Consider the following 21,742-nt stretch of genomic DNA (forward strand, 5'->3'; position numbering starts at 1 on the left):
GTGTTCCACTAAAGCCTTTTTTATATCAGCCAGCTTTATTTAAAAGCTTCATTGGAGTGCAACCTGAGTTTTTGCTGTGCATTTAGTGAGGGAGAGCAAATGGATCCCATTGTAGGTCTGGTGATCGTTATATAGTTCCCACTTTGAGCAGCAACGCCAACTCTGATGAACTTGGCTTCAATTCTTGTAAACAAAAAAATTGAGTGTCAGGGTTCTTTATCTATATTCTTGTTGCAGGTCAGTGATTCTGAATGTTTTGATGCCAAAGCATCAGCATGGCAGCCAGGCAACTAATATATTAAAGCATATCCAAGCCCCAAACCAATAATGTAAAATATCGCCATGTTGATGTGATGACTCTATTAGGTTTCTTTTTTATTGGGGTTATGTTTGTTTTTTTCATCTGGTGATCCTGCCAGTAACACATTTCCTTACTTGCATGTGCTCCCTGTGCTTGTGTGGGTTTCTTCCCACACTCCAAAGACATGCTGGTAGGTTCATTAGCTCCTGTCTAAACTGGAATAGTATGAGGGCAGGGACTGATGTAAATACATAGTATGTAAAGTGCTGTGTAAATCGAGAGCACTATATAAATGCCTGTATGAAAATAAATAATAATGCATCCAAGGACTAGTAAGCTGCAATATATTACATTTTTTTCTTATGTCCTTTAAAAGGAAAGTTCAGGAACTTCTTGACTTCCGGTTCCGGCACCGATGTGATAGCCAGCAGGGAAACGGTGCTCCCGCGGTAACGGCCGCTATCTAATATAAAACCGGCAAGGCTCTTACCCGCTGCTGCTGCCTGACTCGCCACTCTCCCTGGGACCCGATGGATCGCTTTCTTGCGGGGACGAAGCAGCGCTCACAGTCCCTGACACGATCCGGCGAGGACACACGCTCTACACGTGGGGGTAAGATGGCTGACTCATCAATTCAGCAGAGAAGCCCTTCCCCCACGCGGTCCCAGGCTGCCAGCCCAGATGCTGATACATATGAGAGAATGGCTGTAGCAGTGGCTGCACTATTAAAACCCACCATTACATCAGCAGTGGAATCAGCCATGCTGCAGGGCCTCTCCCAAATACGCAAGGAGCTGACTGCCCAGGCTCACTCCATTAAAGAAGCAGAGCAGCGTATATCGTTATTGGAAGACGATCTCCATGAAGCTCAATTGAAACTAGCTGCTCACGATGCCGCCTCGCAGGCTATGTTGCACAAGCTAGATGATTTGGAGAATCGTTCCAGGCGGAACAATATAAGAATCATCGGCCTTCCTGAAACATATAAGCCCCAGACACTGGCAGAATTCTGCTCCACAGCCATACCTGAAGTGCTAGGCCTGACGGCCCCATGTGTGATTGAGAGGGCTCACCGCTTAGGTCCCCTGCAGGAGAGTAGATCGTCACCTCGGCCGGTCATTGCTCGTTACCTCAACTACGCTGACAAAGCGAATATTCTGCAGACCTACCGCAACCGCAGATCGCTCGAGGTGGAGGGCTTCAAACGTATTTTATTCGCTGACTACTCAGCGGAGGTGACAAAGAAAAGCAGGACCTTCAATAAGGTCTGCTCCACGTTACACCAGAAGCAGCTTCGTTTCACACTAGCCTATCCAGCAATACTTCACCTGGAATCGCCGACGGGAACGCAAATGTTCCTTTCAAGACCCTGAGGAGGCGGAATCCTTCCTCCTGAAACTCGAAGAGGGCAAAGGCTTTCCCTCCAAACAAGCCCTGCCCCAAAAATCACCCAAGAAAAATCTACGAAACGGCATGGGGGTACTCCTTGCAAATACCGCAATCGCTGACCAACCTCCAAACGGGCGGCCATCGCATTCTGTTTTGTCACCAGTGAGGAGCTGTGCCCCGCTCTATGCCTTATGAGGGAGACTTGCGGCATCTGTGTCCATAGCCTTGGACTTTCCCGCACCTAGCCACTGATTGCTAGGCTCAGCGGCCCCCGCAGGACGTTGCTGTACTTATTCCCGTTTGCACACATTGGAAAAAAGTGAAGTCAATACTGCAATGTTTTTTGTTTTCTGTTACCTGGTTATTTGTTGTTAACGTTTTTTTAGTTTTAATCTCAACTAACTGTTTTGCTGATTGCCTAACAGGTCTCGCACTCACTCCCATGTGGCAACTGGGGATCTTCCCGCTGTGCCTATCGTGTCTGCACCTGGCCCTTCTGCTCGCTCGGCTGTAGGGGTCACCTGGAATGGGTAAGCATAATCTGCCCCTATTGCCCTGCTCTAACCTCTATCCCCATTATTAATGATTTCAACTGCTTGGGTACATGTCGTTCACACGGGGGATTGCCCTGCGAATAGTGTCCTGGAATGTTAAGGGGCTTTGATCCCCTAGAAAGCTTAACACTGTATTGAGGCATCTTAAACGTTTGGGCACAGATGTGGCCCTGCTGCAGGAGACTCACCTGGAGGCGGAGAATTTTCCTCGCCTTCGGAAACAATGGGTAGGAGAGGTCTATGGTTCCCCCTCGGCGTGTCGTAGAGCAGGAGTGGCTATACTACTACATAAACGATTCCCAGGGGAGGTTGTGAATGTAGACCACAATGCAGAGGGCAGGCTGCTGTCCATCTACCTGAAACATCAATCGTTGGACTTCGTTATCACGAATGTCTACATGCAAAACTCGCCCACCATGCATCATTTTAGTTCGTTAGCACGTTGGATTTCCAGACCGGCAACGGCACTTCACTTGGTGGGGGGTGACTTCAACTCCACGATGCATGAATCCGAGGACAGGCGGAGGACCATTGGGTTCCCGTTGGATAGATGTCCCTCCTCAGGGTCTGCGAGATCCGCTTTGTCCTACTTTGATGTCTGCAATGGACTTTCATGACTTGTGGAGATTGCAGCACCAACGGGGGTTACGGACTTGGAGACAATTATTTCTGGAGGACTCTTACAAACCAATTCCATTCTGTGATCTTTCTACAAAATTCTGTTTCCCGCTCTCTCATTTTTTACAAATTCTGCAAATATCGGAAACCTAGAAAAAATTTAGACGGACCCCAAGACGTTCCTCACACCGATGTTCTTGGATACTCTGATGCACACTGGTCACTACTCCATCTAGAAGCTGTATCCCAAACTTCAACTCTGCTACACATCGCCGCTTTCGGCCTCTAATGTGCGAGACTGTGGTTCTGCCCTTCTATCAGCGTGTTCTGGTCCCAAATCTCCACCTACATCACTTCCATTGTGTCCTGGTCACCACCTTTGTCTCCTCTGCTATTCCTGTTCAGTGCATCCTGGGACTCTTTGGATACAACTCCTCCTCCTGTACGCAAAGGCTCAGGTTGGATACACATCGCTTGCTGGCAGCCAGGAGATGCATAATGCGTTCATGGAATGCTTTGCCGGCACCCCGGTTATCAGAGGTTGTGGGAGAGCTTAAAGTGTTATTCAATACGGAAAGGATGGATGCGGAACTAAATGCTGAACTAAAAACGTCAACATTTTTCAGGCGATGGCGATACTTTGCTACTGCCACATTTGAGAGTTCCAAATTGTCCCAAATAATGTCTCCATTTATCTTTACGACCTGGTACTTAAAGGCTCAACTGTCTCACACATTAGGAGCCTTGGAGGTCACCTGAGTTGTCTTCACTGCACTTAATGATAGACCTGAAACGTAGGCAATCAGCAAGGCCTTATGCCACTTTTAACTACCATACTAAACTATGCATTTTATTGGTGCCTAAGATGAGTTTGATTTTGTTTATGTTTCTTATATGGCCTTATCTTACCTTTATTGTCACATCTGCTCATACTCGGGCTGATTGTTTGTCTCATGTTTGGAGACTATTTGACCTGATAAACGAAAAAACTACCTTAATAAAAAATATATTTAAAAAAAATGGAAAGTTCAGCAGTGTAATCTTATATACTGTGCAGTAAACTTCCAGTTATCCGACACCCACAGGGATCCGTAGGTGCTGGATAACTGTAGTCTCTGGTTGCTTGAGTTAATAGTAACTGTCAAACAAGAACCACCCCCATTGCAGCCGGAAGCAGTAGTCAGACTATGGCTTTGGCTATTTCAAATTGCCAAAGCCAATAGCAGACTGGCTATTCAAACCCCGCCCACTGTGCAGAGGTGCGGAACCTGAGAGAAAAGTTATCTCAGGTCCACTCCTCTGCTCAGTGGGCGGGCACAATAGCCAGCATGCTATTGCAATTTGAAATAGCTAATAGCAGGCTGCTATTTCTCCCCATTGTTTACATTCTGCTGCCGACCGCGGAATTTAGCCACCATCAAAATGTACATTTAAATAAATTTAGTAGATAATTTAAAAAATTTGTGTTGCTTGAGAGCTCCGGTTGCTTGAATGCCGGATAATCGGGAGTTTACTATAATTTCTCTTGACATTTTTCCTTTAAGGCAAATTAAGTCACATTTTTAATTTTAACATAATTGCTGTGTTACCATTTTAATATCAGTTTTGGTGGACTGACCCTTTAGATCTCCATGTGTGTTCCTTGTGTCTTCGTTGATCAGAAGCTCTCAGGTACCTTTAATAAATATAGTTTATGCTTGACTTAATTGAGCACAATTTTGCCAAGCTATTTACTGGACTATTCCCCAGCTTATTAGGAAAAGTGCTGCCACAACATTTTGGGATGCATAACATCTTGTCCTTCCAAAATAGGAAGCTGTGAAAGCACTTTTTTTGTGTGGTATTTGGAATGCGTTTGATAACTCATCTAGATAGCCGTTTCTCTTTTGTTTTCTATTGATGGCTGTGGGTAGAGAATTCCCAAATAACAAATGGAGTATGACTAATCATACCTCTCAACTTTCTGAAATGAGAAAGAGGGGCGTCTTTTAGCACAAAGTAAATTGGCAAAGAACACATTTCTACCACGCTTCAAAATACACAAGTGTTATTTTATCACCACTATTACTACTTTATCCCGGCTTTTGAAAATAATACATGCAATAGTACAGATAAGCCTTTCTCAATTGGTGTTCCGTGGAATCCTGGAGTTCCCCTATAGTTCTTAGGGTTTTTTTGAGGAGACAGTGGCAGATTGATCTTCTGTCTACATTAACCACCAAGTAAGGGGTTACTTTTACTCTTACCACCAATGTAAGGGTTTACTTTTTCTCTGACCACCAAGGTGAGGGGTTACTTTTTATCTGACTGCCAATGTAAGGGGTTACTTTTTCTCTGAACACCATGTGACGACATGGTGATCAGTTTATAAGTTAAATGTGTATTGGTGTTGAGTTGTGTTTGAGTGCGTTATGCTGTGTGACCTGGTTAGGGAAAGACTATCAGCACCATCCCTCGTTATCTCCCATTGTTCTCTGAGGGAGCTCAGAACAATGACATTCTGGCCAGGCTCCTGCTATGGCCGTCTGGAGTTCGTTAGCAGGTGGACACCTGTGGTGTTGAGCAGACCGATGGTCTGGGAGGGGAGGGGGGATGTGATGGGATTATATTCTGATTTCATCACTTGCTGTATATAAGTTTGTGCAGTTGCTCAATAAATCAGAGTTTGTTTACCCTACACTCAAGCCTTGGCTAGTGACTGGGGAAACTGGGAGCTACAGATCAGCGGGTTCCAATATCTCCTCAGCAAGGAAGAAGACAGCGGCGGACATACTCATCCTGAGTACGGGGGTCCGTCACACACCAATGTAAGGGGTTACTTTCATTCTGACCACCAATGTAAGGGGTTACTTTTACTCTGACCACCAATGTAAGGGGTTACTTTCACTCTGACGCCAATGTAAGGGGTTATTTTTACTCTGACCACCAATGTAAGGGGTTACTTTTACTCTGACCACCAATGTAAGGGGTTACTTTCACTCTGACCATGTAAGGGATTACTATCACTCTGACGCCAATGTAACTCTGAGGTTGGAATTGGGACATAGGGATCTGGTTCCAAATGGGGACAGTTGTAAAGTATACGTTTGTGTGGCAGTAGTAACTTTCTGGCAGCCTGCTCTGTTTTTTGTTGTCAACATTTGTAGTAACTTAGTATAGGCTTAGTGAGATGTCAGGAAAATGTAGTTTATGGTCAATCAGGACAAAAGAAGACACTGGGTCTGGGATTTGGGAATCAATAGACTAAAGTTTATGTGCAGGAGCAGTTTCCACAACCAACGTAGCAACATATCAGTAGTGGAACTAAATACGTTTTACTACCAGTGCAATGGGAATGATTGATCAATACTTGAATTGTCTGTGGTCAGCTATTATCTTACCATAATGCTATATATTCTGTACACATAATATAACAAAAAAAAGAGCATTTCCTGACAAAAGCACTGGAGACTTCTTGTGCTCATTCAGATTTATACCCGCAGTGAGCATGTGAAAGGCTTAAAACATGGTTAGGGACTCTTTGCCTGGCCAAATGTGATAATGCTGATGGCCTGAGTGAACAAACACCAGGACAATGACATGGGAGGAAGGAGAGCGGGTCACATGCTCCCTATCTGAACGTACCGGATTTTTTTTTTTTTTGCTGTTGGCATCTAAAAAGAGTGTTGAGGGAATGAAGGGAAGGTGAGTAAATAAAGCTGGTTGGCTTGCTGCCATTTTGGTGAACTTGTTGTTTTGCCCTTCCTGGCATGATGCCCTTCATCTTATTTTATTTTGTGCCTTAAAATGAACCTAAAGCCAAAGCTTTTTTCTTTTGGAATAGTGGAATAGAGTGGTGAAGTAATGGAACATGTCAGGTGTGTATTGCTGTTTGGGTTCCTCATTGGGAGATTCACTCTCTATTTGTGAGAGAAGTTGTCACCAGAAGCATAAAGAAGAAATTGGGACACTTGTCCCAGGTACAATTTAGGAGGACCTTTCCTTCACTTTGACAAGATTTTCAGTCACTTCCTGTAACCTCTACAGGACAGAAAGTGAAGAAAACATTCTTGAATGGGACATAGATAGAATTAAACCTTGACATGTGTCTTATCTACTGTATTTCCGACTCTATCCTAAAATAGAGTAATCTCTGGCCTGGTTCACACCTGGGCGTTTTACAGCGCCTTCCTACGCGCTGTAAAACGCTCAACATGTGAAAATCAATAATTGCCTATGGGCATGGTTCCCACCTGGGTGTTTTACAGCGCATAGGAACGCGCTGAAAAACGCTCTACGCCCAAAAATGTACAGGAGCTTCTTTGGGGCGTATTTGCTGCGCGTATCCATTAGGATACAACCGGATAGCCCTCGGAAACGCGCGTTTGTCACGCGCTTCTTTTACCGCAAATCGTGGTGTGAACCCAGCCTAAGGTTATACTGTCTTGTTGGGTTCCAAGCCTTACTCCACAGAAGCCAGCACTGATAACAGCTAAAAAACCTGAAGCAGCATTACGCAGTTTGAAATAAATGGCTCTATAATCATTAGGCTACATTTTACACCAGCAGTTGTGGATGTGCATCTAGCCGCTCGGGCATGGTAAAATGCTTTGCCTAGCTCCACCACTGTCCCAAAATAAGGAATAATCCTCTTATTTCTTTGGATATGTGATTGAAAGTGACATGTGAACACCTTCTATTTTATAAAGGTTTTACTGTGCTACAAAATAAATAAATAAAAAAGGTTTTTAAAAGACTAATTTTTCATTCATATGTGTTCAGACCTACAGATAAATGTAATGTGTGGTCTCACATACATGTTCCTGTACACAGCAATTTATACACCACGACTAAGATGACCTCAGCCTTCCAAGTTTTCTTTCTGCTGGATTTGCCCAGTGAGCATCTTAGAATTCACACTTATGCCATGGGTAAACTTTGAACATCTAGCTATATGCAACCTTATTTAATGGTAGCCTTTACGTGGTCTTCCTGTTCAATAACATGTTGCCCTTATGACCTCAGTTGCGGCCCCCTTTTGTCCCTATGGTTTCAATAAAGATACAAGTAAAGATTCAACTCTGAGAAAGCGCATATACAAACAGCTGTTTGAAAAGTTATGTTCCTTGAACATATGATATATCTCATGGTGGAATTCTGGAGAAAAAAATGAACTCTTCCGATTCTCTAAGAACAGAAGATACATCCTAAGAACAGAAGAGACACCCAACTATTTCTCACTCTTAGTGGAACACCTAAGATAAGTCCAATATTCTTGATTATTTCCCCACTAACTCTTTATAATTCCCTGGGATTCCCTTCAAAGTAGTAAAAAGATCACACCACGCAACAAAAGTTTAATGACATTTTTTTTATTTACAACTGATCAGTGCAATGAAAGATAACATATGGGCAAATATGGAATAAATTACTCATACAATATCACTCTGGCCAACTGGACCAAAGCTTTCAAGGCAATTGCACAAGCTTTTAGGGGCATGAGACATCTTAGTCTTACATATACTATATAGGACCTTCTCCCCATTGCATTCATCAGTGTTAGAGAATAGGAGGCATTTCGCTATATTTTAATGGTCCTCATGTTCACACAATAGATAGTGTGAAGATTAACTCCAATTATTCAATCATCAATCATCAATTTAATTTCTTGAAGCTTATAAAACTTATCTTACATAGTACATCAGTTTACTGGTAAACCATTGCCTTCTCCTTATGGCTAAGTACCACAATAGGCTCAGTACACAGAGGTTAGTGCACAGATAATCTCTGAAATATGGCCAGGGTCAGGCTGGCAATAAATATGAGTTTCAATTAGATGTTTTCTGAGAGCAGGAAAAGGAGGCACTTGTGATGGTGATAGCAAAATGCTTTGTGAGAAAATTGATGACTCGTGACAAAATATAACAAAAACACTTAAATGTCCATTTCATGTAAAAGCATGAATTCCACACCTAAAACATACTTGTATTTGAACTGAGCAGTTTTTAGGAGTAATTTACCAGATAAAATAAGGCATTGAGGTAAAATAACTTATACAGCATCCCGAATTAAGTTTATCCCATCTTCTCTGTATCTAATATTATTATTAATTTTATTATTATTATACAGGATTTATATAGCAGCAACAGTCTGTGAAATGTTTTAAAACATATAGGGAGACAGTACAGGCAGTGGCGTAAAAATTGCCATAGCGACCAAGGCAGCTGCTATGGGGCCCGGGGCACAGGGGGGCCCAGCCAGGACATCCCCCTGATGCCGAGCGGGCCGCCTGGGTCGCTGTGGCATCTCAGGCTGCTGGCTGTCAATGGCGGGTGTGAGGAGGAACATGTCGCTGTTCAGATCTCTGACAACATGTCAGTGATCTGTGCAGCTGCGTGTTCCTCCTCACAGCCGCTGCTGAGTCAGTGACAGCCAGCAGCTGTGGAGGAGGAGGCTGGGGCTGGCGTCAGCAGCGGAGGAGGAGGCAGGCCCTATGGTGGAAGAGGAGGCGGGGCCTGCCAGCAACCGTGGAGGAGGAGACAGAAAGCGGATAAGGGCTGACAGGTAAGAGGGTTTGACCAGCCCACCTGGTCTCTCTCAGGTGGGCTGTGTGGGATATCAGGTGGGCTCTGCAAGGGCATAACTAGAAATCACAGGGCCCCATAAAAAATTTTGCTATGGGGCCCTGTGATTTCTAGTTACGCCCCTGAGTACAGGTACAATACAATTCTATACAAGGGGATTAGAAGGGGCCTGCTCGTGAGAGTTTAGAAACTAAAAGGGAAGGGCAAGTGATACAAGTGGGAGTGTGAAGGATGAGATTTTAGGGGTGAGGCAAGATAGGCTTCTCTGAATGAGTTTTCTATGAGATGAGTTTTCAGGGATTGCCAAAAGGTGGACACAGTATAAAACAGCCAGATAGCTTGGGGTAGGGGGTTCCAGAGGATGGGAGAAGCTCTGGAGAAGTCCTGTAGGTGAGCATAGGAGGAGGTGACGAGGAAGCTAGAAAGCAGCTCTTGGGAGGAGCGGAGAGGACAGTTTGGGTGATATTTTGAGACATGGTTGTAGCCAAGGGAAGATTTGCAGATAACTTTGTATGTTGCTGCTAGGATTGTGAATTTTATAAATTGCAAGAGCTGAAAAAATGGAGGGATTAGCAAAGAGGGGCGATGACCGCTGAGCTATAGGTAAGGTGGATGAGTCTAGCAGCAGTATTCATGATAGACTGAAGGGAGGATAGTCTATGTAGAGGAAGGCCAGGGAAGAGTAAATTGCAATAGTCGAGGCAAGAGATGACAAAGGAGTCATTTAGCAACTTTGTGTTGTCGTTTGTTATTTTGTTTGTCATTATTATCACTACAGGAAGTCAGCACAAGTTAAATATTCCTGTTTAAAGGCACATTGGCATAAAGTTGTGTTTGTTGTTGTTCATTTCTACAATCAAACTGAATCAGCATCCTGGGGCTGCACAGATAGGGGAACACATGTCAACAATTCAATCTGCAACAAACAGAACAATTTCAGAAGCCATTTATTCACCATAAGGGCACCTATGGTCCAGTGCCTAGGGCAGCAGGGTAAGTGTGGCAAGTCAAGACTTAGTAACCAGGATGACTTTTTCATTTGCGAAGGTTTTAGCTATGGGTGAGAAGCGCCATTAGGTAGAAGTCTGAACAGTAGAATTAGTTTATATGAAAACGTTTTAATAGAAAGTAGCCAACACATTTCTGGTTTGTACCCCTTCTTAAGGGCAGGAGGCTTGGAACTGTCAGTTAATGCATTAGGCTGTAGACTCAGATATTGAACCTTGATCAGAGCTGACTTGCCGGTTTGACAGGCTGCTGGGTGCGATCCAAATGCATTATTTTTTCCCCCTGTTCTGGCCGCCTTGGAAAACTGTTGGTTAACTCAACAAGAGAACTTTAAAAGAAGAAAATGGATGTGCAGAGGAATCAAAGGCCTTTCCTTATTCATGGAGCCATCCCTCCTTACTCCTGTTTGGTGGTCTGTATAGCTAAAAAGTAGTCCTGTGTATAAAGCAGACAATATACTGCCTCCGGTAGTCCTTACTAACTGTAGGTGTTATTAAATCAAGCGTAGAGCTTTTGCAAAACCTCTCCATCATTTGGGTGTGCTAGGACAGCATGATATCTAAATATGGCCCCAGGAAGAAGAATGAAGAAAAATTGGCTTACAATTGTTCCATATTATTCACAAGAATGTTGGTGTCCTGGACTGCTGTATCATGGCTGCTGCTGAAGTATAATGTGTTATCGAAACTTTTTTCTGTGTCAGGGGCCTTATTGTGCCTCTTCCTGTACATTAAGTAAACTGCAATGGCGGTTGAGGCAATAACTGCTATGACAAGTATAGACACCCCTACAGCGATTCCATGTGATGGCTTCTTCTGTTCTTGCTTGGAAGTCTCTGTAAGTAAAGGCTTAATGTTATAAAGTATTACAAGGGCACTTACAGTATGCATTCGCTCACTCCCCGATCTATTGAGCCAACATGTGACAGTTTCATTGTCACACGTCGACTAGAACTATGAGGCTGAGTGATTTTCACTCACCTCATAGTTCTCCTTTAAGTATTTACAAATTCTGAATTAGCAGTAAAGAAACGTTAAAACAAGCTTCCACTGACCTAGTTAGCTGCATGTAGTGTGAAGTAATTCATTCTCAACATAAAGACTTTAAAGTCTATTTTCAGTTTGGCTGACAGGCTGCCAAGATTGTGGTCCAATAGAAAGTAAGAGGAAACGAGCTAACATTTCAATGCTTCTGGTGTGAACTATAAAGATTAATTTCTCCACAATGCCACATAGCTACAGAGGTAATATATGGCTTGTTTCAAATGTTTTCTGCTATTTGTTCAAAGTATTGAAATACTTTATTGCGTATAATCTGGGAACAGTTTCAGTTTAGGTATTCAGAATGCTGAGTAGGTATACATACTGTACCTGGTTGTGTCGTATTTTCGGAAGACACCGGAACTGTAAAGATAAAATGAAGAAAATTATTTTTGAAGTCAGTTTAAATCAAATATTAAGAAGAAAAGTAAAGTTATGTTAGTCCCCATTATTAATGCACTACTGTCACATGATGTCCAAGTGTATTAATACTAATGTCATTTTTGCTTTCTAATTTTTATAAACTTTCTCTTTTTGCTTGGTGCCTACAATCCATAGCACACCACATTTGTTAGTAAAATGCCACATATATACATTGTAATCCATAATGCAGTTTCATTTGCACTGTGGGTGCATAGTAATTTCCACGAGGGTATGAATTGCATCATCGATGCATCAGAATATCCCAGTCAGCGGCCCGGTACCATTTGATCCACGGACCGGTACCGGTCCGCGGCCCGGGGGTTGGGGACCACTGCTCTAAAGGACTCATTTCCGAATAAAGCAACCTGAAACTGATTCCTATGCAGTGTGGCAGTATTGGGAGGTGGGGGCTCCTTTTCTTTCATAAATGTTGCTGCCATCAACATGTTCAGGGTTGGATAGGAGCTACTGGAGCGCCAGCTCCAGGTCCACCACTAAAATTAGGCCAGGCTGAACACAATCAGGCAGAGGCACCAGCGGCTCTCTAATAAGGTATAATAGGTGGCCGCTCACTGGGGCCTCACGGGTCCCCAGCGAGGAGCGAGTGGCCATCAGGTTAGAGAACTGCTTCTGCTGCTTCCCCTTCGACAGGCCAACAGCACCAGGCCCATGATGCTCTTAATCCGGCCCTGAACATGTTGTGCCATTATACTGACTTATTGGGAAGAAAAAGGTAAGAACAAACAAGACGCCCCTGCATGGCTCACGGAAATAAACAGTTAAAGTTGAGAATGACATACCTGTAGTTAGGTAGGCTTTATACTTACACTTCTAAGGTCCTGTTTGTTAAAACGCTGCCTCTTCGGTGCTCACTGTCGCTGCACGCATTCAACCAGCTGGATGACCAGAGTACCCGTTTCCCTCAATGCACATTGTGGTCCCTCCCGCCGACTCGTATGCAGTCCTGGATTTACTCTCTCTGCTGCCCCAAGGCCAGGTTCCCCAATGCGGCCCGCTACCCACAGAAAACAACTACCCACCCGGTGCCCGGAACTGCATGTCCCAGGCATTGGGAGATAGGGATTTCACACCGCTGCTGCCCCTCTACTCCCTGCTGCCCCAAGGCCGGGCCTTGATTGGCCTTGTGGGACATCCGGCCCTGCTCATATGTCCAATAGTGACTTGAGCCATCAGGAGGAACTATAGTGTACAGTGTGGGAGCAGGTATTCTACACAACTGGAAGTGTGGAATACCTGCAGCGGCTGGCGGGCACCAAGAAGGCAGCGTATCAACCTGCTGGCTGCTGGAAAGGTAAGTATACTTTTTTATTACCCTTTAATTCTTGACAAATGATGCTGTGTGGACAGGGTGACTCTGAACTCTATGGCTCTGTGATAGGCAGTGAAGTGGAGATACAGAAAATATCAGCTGCTGGGGAAGAGAAGAAGGTCTTTTTTGGAGATTTACACCTTTTTTGCAGAGCTCCATCCCACATTCACTTTTCTGGTTTTGTTTCCCTTTAAAGGTCATTCTTGACTCTTCGTGTATGTAAGCTGACACAAAGCACACATGGAGAGGAGAAAAAAATAACTTACCTTTCAGAGTTTTACATATGTATCCTTTGTCTAAATAGCAGGGACTGTAGCTCCAGGTCCCAGTTTTTGCATTCATCGATACACATTCCTCATTTAAATCGTGAAATGATTCCATACTATGTATGCGCAACCACAGAAATCTTCCTAAAATTAAAGACATAATTTTTTAAAGGTTTAAGTTTTCAGAAAAAGATAATAGTTTTCCTTAATTTTGTAATTTGTTTTGTATTTCTGAAATCTCAACACTAACTAAATCCATAATCTGGGAAATCCGAACTGTCAAATGATCTTTCCGTGTTCCAGTTTACATAGTCCATCGGAGTATTGTCCATCCACAGCCATCTTCCTAAAAGCAAACACATTTATCATTTATTAAAGGTTAAGTTTTCAGTAAAAGATAATAGTTTTCCCTAATTTTGTCATTTGTTTTCTATCTCAACACCAACTCCATTTTAGTTAGGAGGTTTTTTTGCCTCTGAATAAACCACCAAATTGTTATGTTTCTTAGGTCCTTTGTGTATGTCAAAAAACAAAAAACATAGGCATTACATCTCTGCAATCCATGCATATTTTTCCAAGTTTCAGCCCTTTAAACCATCTGCAAATACAGAAAAATACCTGCTAATTTGACGGAAATGCACTCAGCAAATAAGTCCCAAGCACCTCCAGCCCCCACTGACCACCAATGTACCCCCCTGGCACCCAATGACCACCAGTGTGCCCCATCAGCCCTCACTGACACCACTGTACCCCTCTGACCCCCACTGACCTTTACTGTACCCACTGACCACCACTGTACCTCTGTGCCCCCTACTGACTACTAATGTACTCCATCAGTCCCCACTGACCCCCCACTGCACTTCTCTGGCCCCCGGTAACCATCACTGTACCCCTCTGGCCCCCACTGAGCTCTCATTGTTCTGCAATGTTTCAGTCCCCATTGACAGCAGTGGGTTTCTTTTTCTTCCAAAGTTGCCAGGACATTAAAGTAAGGGGCCCTATGATACATACTGTGGATCGCTGCACTCTATATACTGAGTGGTAGATCACATAAACTCCTGTACTATATATGCTATGTGCTGTGTTGTGTATTGTATATGCTGTGTATTTCATAGTCTACTCTTGACCAAAGTGATTATTTTCTTAACAGTTGTTCATTGCTGTGTAGTTTACAACTATTTTAATGATTTTCTTTTGTTTATGTAGGCTCAGACAAAGTATTAGCGTTATGTCTTTCTTCTATTTAATTTTTTGCAAAAATGTATCTTATTTGTGTATCACTCAGCTGTAGATCCTCAAATCATCTCTAAATTAGTGCTGACACTGTCCTTCCTTCTGGAGGGGGGCTACTTTTGTTCCCCATGGTCCCTGTGTGTGTTGTAAAGTTGTCACCTCTCCAAGCTCGCTCCCGTGATGGACTACAATCTCAATACAAATTAGTAAACTAAATGTGATATTGTAGTTGATCACAGGAGTGAGCTTGGAGGGGTGACTACTTTACAACACACACAGGGACCATGGGGAACAAAAGTAGCCCCCCTCCAGAAGGAAGGACAGTGTCAGCACTAATTTAGAGATGATTTGAGGATCTACAGCCGAGTGATACACAAATAAGATACATTTTTGTTGATAGTTAAAGTGACATTAAAGCCAAAAAATGTTTGCCCTCCCCCCAATGTTAATGTCAGCAATTACCTTAAATGATGTCTCTTAATCCGATCTTCCTCTTCTTTCCTGATGTTTTAATCTGTCCCTCCAGCGGTGCGGCGGCTCTCCGATCCAACGCTGACTCCTCTCTGCTTGCAGGCACTTCTGATCCAGCGGTGTCTGCATGCGGGTGCACGCGTCCAAAGCCTTACCTTCAGTCTCTGCTTGTCTCCCGGCCGAGAATCCGAACTGCGCATGCGCCCGCCCCAAGATGCTTTGCGGCCGCCCGAGCAGTTTCGGATTCTCGGGCGGGAGCGCGAGACGAAAACAGGGTAAGTGTAAACCGCTGCGAAAGCTTTTTTTTTTATTTGCCTATATCTACTGCTTGCTAGGGACAAGGGAGAAGTATTGAGGGACAGAGGGATTTGGTTCCAAATGAGGGACAATGGGAGGTATGATTACAGCCCAGAATTTAGTTTTCTGTGTGCTAACACTTTACTACAACATTATATAACATTTTATATACCTGTAATCATCACTGCTGCTTTTCCTTCTGTGCCAGTAACAGGTTGGGGGTGGGTGCATAATAGCTTGGGTTCATGCTATGTGGGCCAAATTATCCTGGATGTTAATCAATCTGGGAAGATTGTGAGCATTTAGTGGTTAAAAGAAGTGTTGCTGGTCATCTGACTAGCTTTCTCAATTTCTGAATTGACAGATATACCATACTTATGTTAGCAATATGGAGATCATCACTGATAGGAAATTCGCTGCTATTGTTTTTATTCATGAGATTTTGGTGGGAATATGAAGTAATTGTGACGTCATGTTGATGGTAAATTGTGGTGTTTCATCTGTATATATTTTTGTTGTGCATATTTGTGAATTTTATTTACCTTTGCCTGAGGAAGGTTCCCCTGGTAGTTCCAAAATGTTGAATTTCTGTCACATGGTGAACAAACGTCAATGAAGGCGATTTCATTGTTGGAGGATTGAAGTGTGCTGGTAACATATTTTTCTTCTTCACTGTGTTGCCATCTACCAGTTGTTTCAGTACCCCATTTAGGGGTTTCCCAGTGTGGTGTGCGATGGGGATATATACTTGACATGTAATGGGTAGATCACATCCCCATCGTTTCAACCCTCCACCAGAAGTGCTTTTCCTTCGCACGCAGATTAGCACAGGGAAGCAGTGGTGAGACATAGCTACCTGTTCTGCCATGATGGTCCCTGGGAACCTTGTCTTGCATCCATCCTAGATGCTTATATAAGATGTCATAAATAGATGCTCCTGAGATAGATCGGAGAAGTGAATCGGCATAGATCAATGTGGACCCGCGGGGACCAGTACACCAGAACAGGTAGCTATGTCTCGCCACCACTTCCCTGCCCAACTTTGCATATGGGGGAGGAGAAAGAAAGAAGGCAATTCTGATGGGAAACATAATGGTGGCTTTGGAGAGACATGTTGGTGGCACAGAGGAGACATGTCTGTGGCACTGGGGTGACAGGGTGGCACTGAGGAGACATAATAGTTGCAATGGGGTGACATGCTGGCACTGGGGATACTTACTTCTACTATAATGTGAGTGGGACTATAATGGGGAACAGTGTCATAGAGGCACTATAATGGGAGCGGGGGCTGGCTGACCACCACTGTAACACAGGATAATACTGGGGCTCCCAATTGACCCCCAATGTAAGAAAGGCTTTACTTCGGGAGGAGGGGGCAGACGCTGACAACCAATGCAGGATTTATCTTATTGCCCTATCATCACTGATCACACTCAAATTAATTTGGCTATACCTCCTTTAAAATGCCGTCCATTCCCCTTGATATTTTTTGGTTCCTTCCATGTTTTCGGAGAATATCTCCGCCTCTAAGGAGTTGCTTCCCTTTCAGTTAATGAACATTGACCGTATATGATAAATGAAACAACAGATGTTTAGATATGATACTGCACCTTCTACATTTTTATATAAACCGATCCAAAAGGAGCTTTCCTTGTCACTGAGCAAAAAGGCATGGTCATTCAGAAACTCTGCTTCATGCTGATCTTCAATTGAAACCATATTACCGCCTGCAAAGAAAAATTCCAAAACAGTGAAAGGAAATTTTTTTTTTACATACACAAGAAATATAAGAAGAAGTACGCAGTAAGCATTCATTTATTTCATATATGTTATTAAAGGATATCTAAACCAAAAAGCAAAGTTGTAATTTATTACAGCGTACTAGCCCTTAGATGTGGTGGCTGCATTTTTTCCTTTTTTTTTCTTCCACTTGTTGATCCTGCAAATAACTCGCTTCCTGTCCCTGGGTGACTACGTTCACTCCCCCACTATCTATAGAGGAAGCCTTGGTCGTCACCCAGGGCAGACTTCAAACATGTCTTCCTCTCTTTATCTCAATGACATGGTGAATGGGGGGGATTAGTACTTCACAGAAGAAAGTTAACATTTGTTTGTGCTTTCAGTTCAGCCCACAGGAACTGATAGGGACATGACAGTTCAGGCACAATCAACAGGTATTTTCTCTACTTGCTCAAAATGTTCTTAGTCTGAAAAAAGAAAAGTAATGCAGCTACAATATCTTAGGGCTGATAGGTCGCAATATATTGTGTTTTTGTTCTTGAATTTAGATATCCTATAAAGTGTAAGTAAAGGCACAACGTTTTTTCAAAGTTTTGAATATAGCAGGGAAGGATTAGATCATCTGTCAAGTTTTGTATTCCTGCCTGTGTCTCCACTGTAGTGGTGACAAATTGTTGAGTGTTTTTGTCATTTGTTTTGCTTGACCGATTTGGTGCAGTGACACATGGGGGTTCTCAGCTGCCATTGGGATGTGCGGGATCCCTTGTGTGTCCCTGTGCCTTTAAGGAGGTTGGGCTTCCTCCTGACAAACCTGCACCCAATTTGAAATCTTCTGCCCCCATGTGCTCCAAGATGGAGACTCTCATAGTTTAGAGTTAGGACCGCACTATAAGAGGTGCCTTGGCGCGGCAGTGCGGCTTTCACATTTTCTGCAGAAGACGTGTATCCAAACCTCTGTTATTAACCTTAGTGGTGAGACAAGTTGTTTTACATGCTGGCTCGTGAGTGTGCCATGATACCTTTCTACTGTTCCACTGTAGGGATGACCCTCTTTTTCTGTTCTGGTGACCACTGTCACTAAGACAGTAAGTGAGGGGAAATCCAACATTTTAGAGTTGTTACTAGAGCAAGAGACAAGGGTATGTCATCCAATGGGGACACATATCCTGGTGACAACTATCTAAGCTGAGAGTTCCTTCACTTTGAGCAGATTTCCTCTTCTTTCCCTATGTGTCTTCAAGACAGGAAGTGAAAGGAAGCTCCCTCTTGTGATAGACTACAATCTCAGGATTAGTTTACTAATTTGTATTATATTGTATTTGTATTGTATTTGTATTTTCAGACTGACTCCTTCAACAAAAGTTGATTGAAAAATCTACTTTTCTTGAACAGAAGGGTGCCAATAGGGCCACACACTGCTCAAACTAAGCTGCATCTGCATGATTCCCATGAAGTTCGAGCAGTGTATGGCCAGCTTGAGTCTCAGCTGTTTGCAGGTATTGAACTGCCCCTGTAGTAACATTCACCCTTTTATATACCTGTTACAGTGTCTGTTTCATCAAACTCACTGTGCTGCCACTATAGTTGTATGAAATATGACAATTCATAGTCATAGTTAATATTCACATTAATTAATATTTACTTTCTTTAAGCCATATGCTGTATTGTGAGCAGCATTGTAGCTGGTTCATGTGCTGACATCTTGTGGTCAATCTGGTTATTGCATGTTTTTCTGTGTTTCCTGCCAGCTATGATGTATTTCCCCTTGTGTGTAATGTACCGCCCTTCTTCTCCAGTAATCTAGTGACATAGTTGACAGTAACATGACCACATGTTAATCTGCATTGCATGCTTGGAAACATTACTATCTCCGACCTTCAAATACCATCTGTTAATTCATCTGATGTATCCCGTTGTCTGCTGTATCTAATCTGCTGCAAGCAATAAAGCAATCGTGGATGAAAAGGTATTTGGTGAGTTCAGCTATCTGATAAGGATTGTCCGCGGTTATTAAATCTGCTTATACAGGCCAGACATAGAGGTCTCAGCAAGGGTTAAATCGCTAATACAACAATCGGAGTCAGAATACTCACCATGTCGAAGACATTGCATGGATGCCTGACTCCAGGTTGAGTCGTCTGAAGCATCCAGGAAGTAGCAATGGCTGCGGAAAGGAATCCAGCTTTTGGAGGATGATTCTGGGCATTTCCCAGGCTTTTGAGGTGGTTCGGTGGGAGCCACGACTGAAAGCGTTAAAAGAGAAGTTAGCGCTTTTATGAGAACAATTGTTCTGCCATTTTGTGGAATACACAACATTTCAACAGGAAGACAAATATAACTCTTTTGTGTCAATCATTTTTATAACCTTCACTTTCAACTTATAGTCTGCCTCCTGTATCAGAAGATGGCATTGCAGAAGTCTATAGAGCTTTATTACAGCCAGGGCAAAAGAAGATTTTGGCCATAGGCTTTGAAGATTTGTGCAGACCATGGCCATCTGATTCATAAGGGATGGGAAAGGGGGAGGTACTTTTGGTTGAGGGGTAGGCAAAAAGGAAAAAAGTGTTTTCTTTGAAAGTACAGGTAATATTTAGATCCAGTATGATTTGTCATGTGGTCTGCATGTTCTACATTCTAGGTTATATGGTAACTTACTATACACTGTATGGCTAAAAGTAGACCATCACACCTATGGTATATAATCTTTTAGTCATCTAATTCCCAAACCTATTACATTACTATGGAGCTGATAACCCCCCTCCCATCATGTGCAGCAATAACAACCTCAACTCCTCTTGGAAGGCTTTCCACAAGATTTTTGTGTGTTTCTGTGGGAATTTGTTTCTATTCAGCCAAAAGACAATTTTTGCAGTCAGGTGCTGATATTGAATGAGAAGACCTGGCTCGCAGATACCATTCCAATTCACGCCAAGAATATTCAATAGGGTTGAGGTCAGGGCTCTGTACAGGCCACCTCAATATAGGTCCTCACCAATAATCTTAATAATCATGTCTTTATGGAGCTGGTTTTGTGAACCAGGGTACAGTCATGCTGGTACTAAAAAGGTCCTTCTTCAAACTGTTGCCACAAGGTTGGAAGTGCCCAATTATCTAAAATGTCTTTGCATACTACATCAATAATAGCAGTAGTAGAGACACGTATTCCATGATAGCCATCAACTAATGCCAAACATTTGGCGTTTAAGTGATACCATTTATTGCATAACTTAAAGGAGAACTATGAGGTGAGTGCTTTTCACTCACCTCATAGTTCTAGCCGACCTGTGACAATGAGACTGTCACAGGTCGGCTCAGTAGATCGGGAGGTGAGCGAACACATACCGGCGTTCGCTCACCTCTCGATCCTGTCACGGCTCTCTGCCGTGACAGGGGAGGGGCTGGATTCCCCGCTCGGATCCGCCAGCGCTGACTGGCGGAACGGATGGGGGAGGGGGTGGGTACAGATAGCTCTGCCTCTAGATAGGCAGAGCCAGCTGTCAGTCACGCAGCTGGGCGGATCCAGACATAATTGTCGGGATCTTCTTCAGCTGCGGCGTCTTAGTATACCGCGAGCAGCAGCTCGCGGTATACTGCGGCATCTCAGTATACCGCGAGCTACAGCTCGCGGTATACTGAGCCTTTGGTGACGGGAGGGCGCTAGTTTGTGTCCTCCCGTTACCCTAAGGAGAACTATGGGGAAAAGCCTCAACCCCATAGTTCTCCTTTAAAGAGGAACTTTACCCATATCTTTGAAATGATAACAAATACACCCTTAAAATGTTCAGTAATGGCAATCTACAAACACATACTTCTAGATAGTTGCCGACTTTTTATTCTTTGAATACCTTATTTTTCTTTTCTTCTCCATTCTTCTCACAGTAACCATTTTACTAAGGGCAGATTAATACATCTCCCTTTACTTCCTGGAACTCTGGCACATGTGACTAGGACATGTGACCATGCACATCATCTCCAAGGAGGAAAATGCCTTTCCCTGAGATCTCGTGAGATTACAGATAATATTTCCCAGCATTGCTCTGCTGATGTAAAAACATTTTTTCCCCTGGTCTTCGTTTTTGTATACTGATGTAAAATTCCCAGGATGCAACACCTGGACACGATTACATCATATGTGCCAGAACTGGACCAGGAAGTAGAAAAACAATAATTGTAAGTAAAAGTAAACTATGTTTGTTTAGCTAATGAATGTAAGATGATTTCATATCAGCCCGCAGAGCTGCATGCTGATGTGATTTTTAGTGAAAGGGGGGGTAAAGGTCCACTTTAAGTTCTTAAGGATGCAAGCCTTCAGAACTTTCCTTACGTCCCTTCCTTCAGGGTTTTCCTTGGCTCTATTCCTCAGGCTTTCTGGAATTACTTTCCTTACTCAATTCACAGAATTCCAGAAAGCCAGAGGAAGGGAGCCAAGGAAAACCATGAAAGCTTGCATCTTTAAGAACTCAAATTTTTACTGTATTTTTTTTAATCTTTACTTTTTAACTTCACTCT

The 21,742-nt window shown here is 43.2% G+C and overlaps 1 protein-coding gene across 1 annotated transcript in view; it reads right to left on the reverse strand.

The window, feature by feature from the left end:
* Positions 1-10,981: 10,981 nt before the first annotated feature.
* The window catches only part of LOC108793058 (macrophage mannose receptor 1-like), a 70,312-nt gene continuing 59,551 nt past the window's right edge, over positions 10,982-21,742 (reverse strand). The window contains 5 exon segments of the mRNA XM_018563982.1: positions 10,982-11,268; positions 11,804-11,836; positions 13,743-13,838; positions 17,104-17,220; positions 19,327-19,476. Coding sequence (XP_018419484.1) covers positions 11,033-11,268; positions 11,804-11,836; positions 13,743-13,838; positions 17,104-17,220; positions 19,327-19,476 — 632 coding nt within the window. The 3' untranslated portion in view covers positions 10,982-11,032.

The sequence above is a fragment of the Nanorana parkeri genome, unplaced genomic scaffold, assembly GCF_000935625.1.
Source record: "Nanorana parkeri isolate BGI_ZX_2015 unplaced genomic scaffold, ASM93562v1 scaffold23, whole genome shotgun sequence".
In the NCBI taxonomy this organism is placed as follows: domain Eukaryota; kingdom Metazoa; phylum Chordata; class Amphibia; order Anura; family Dicroglossidae; genus Nanorana; species Nanorana parkeri.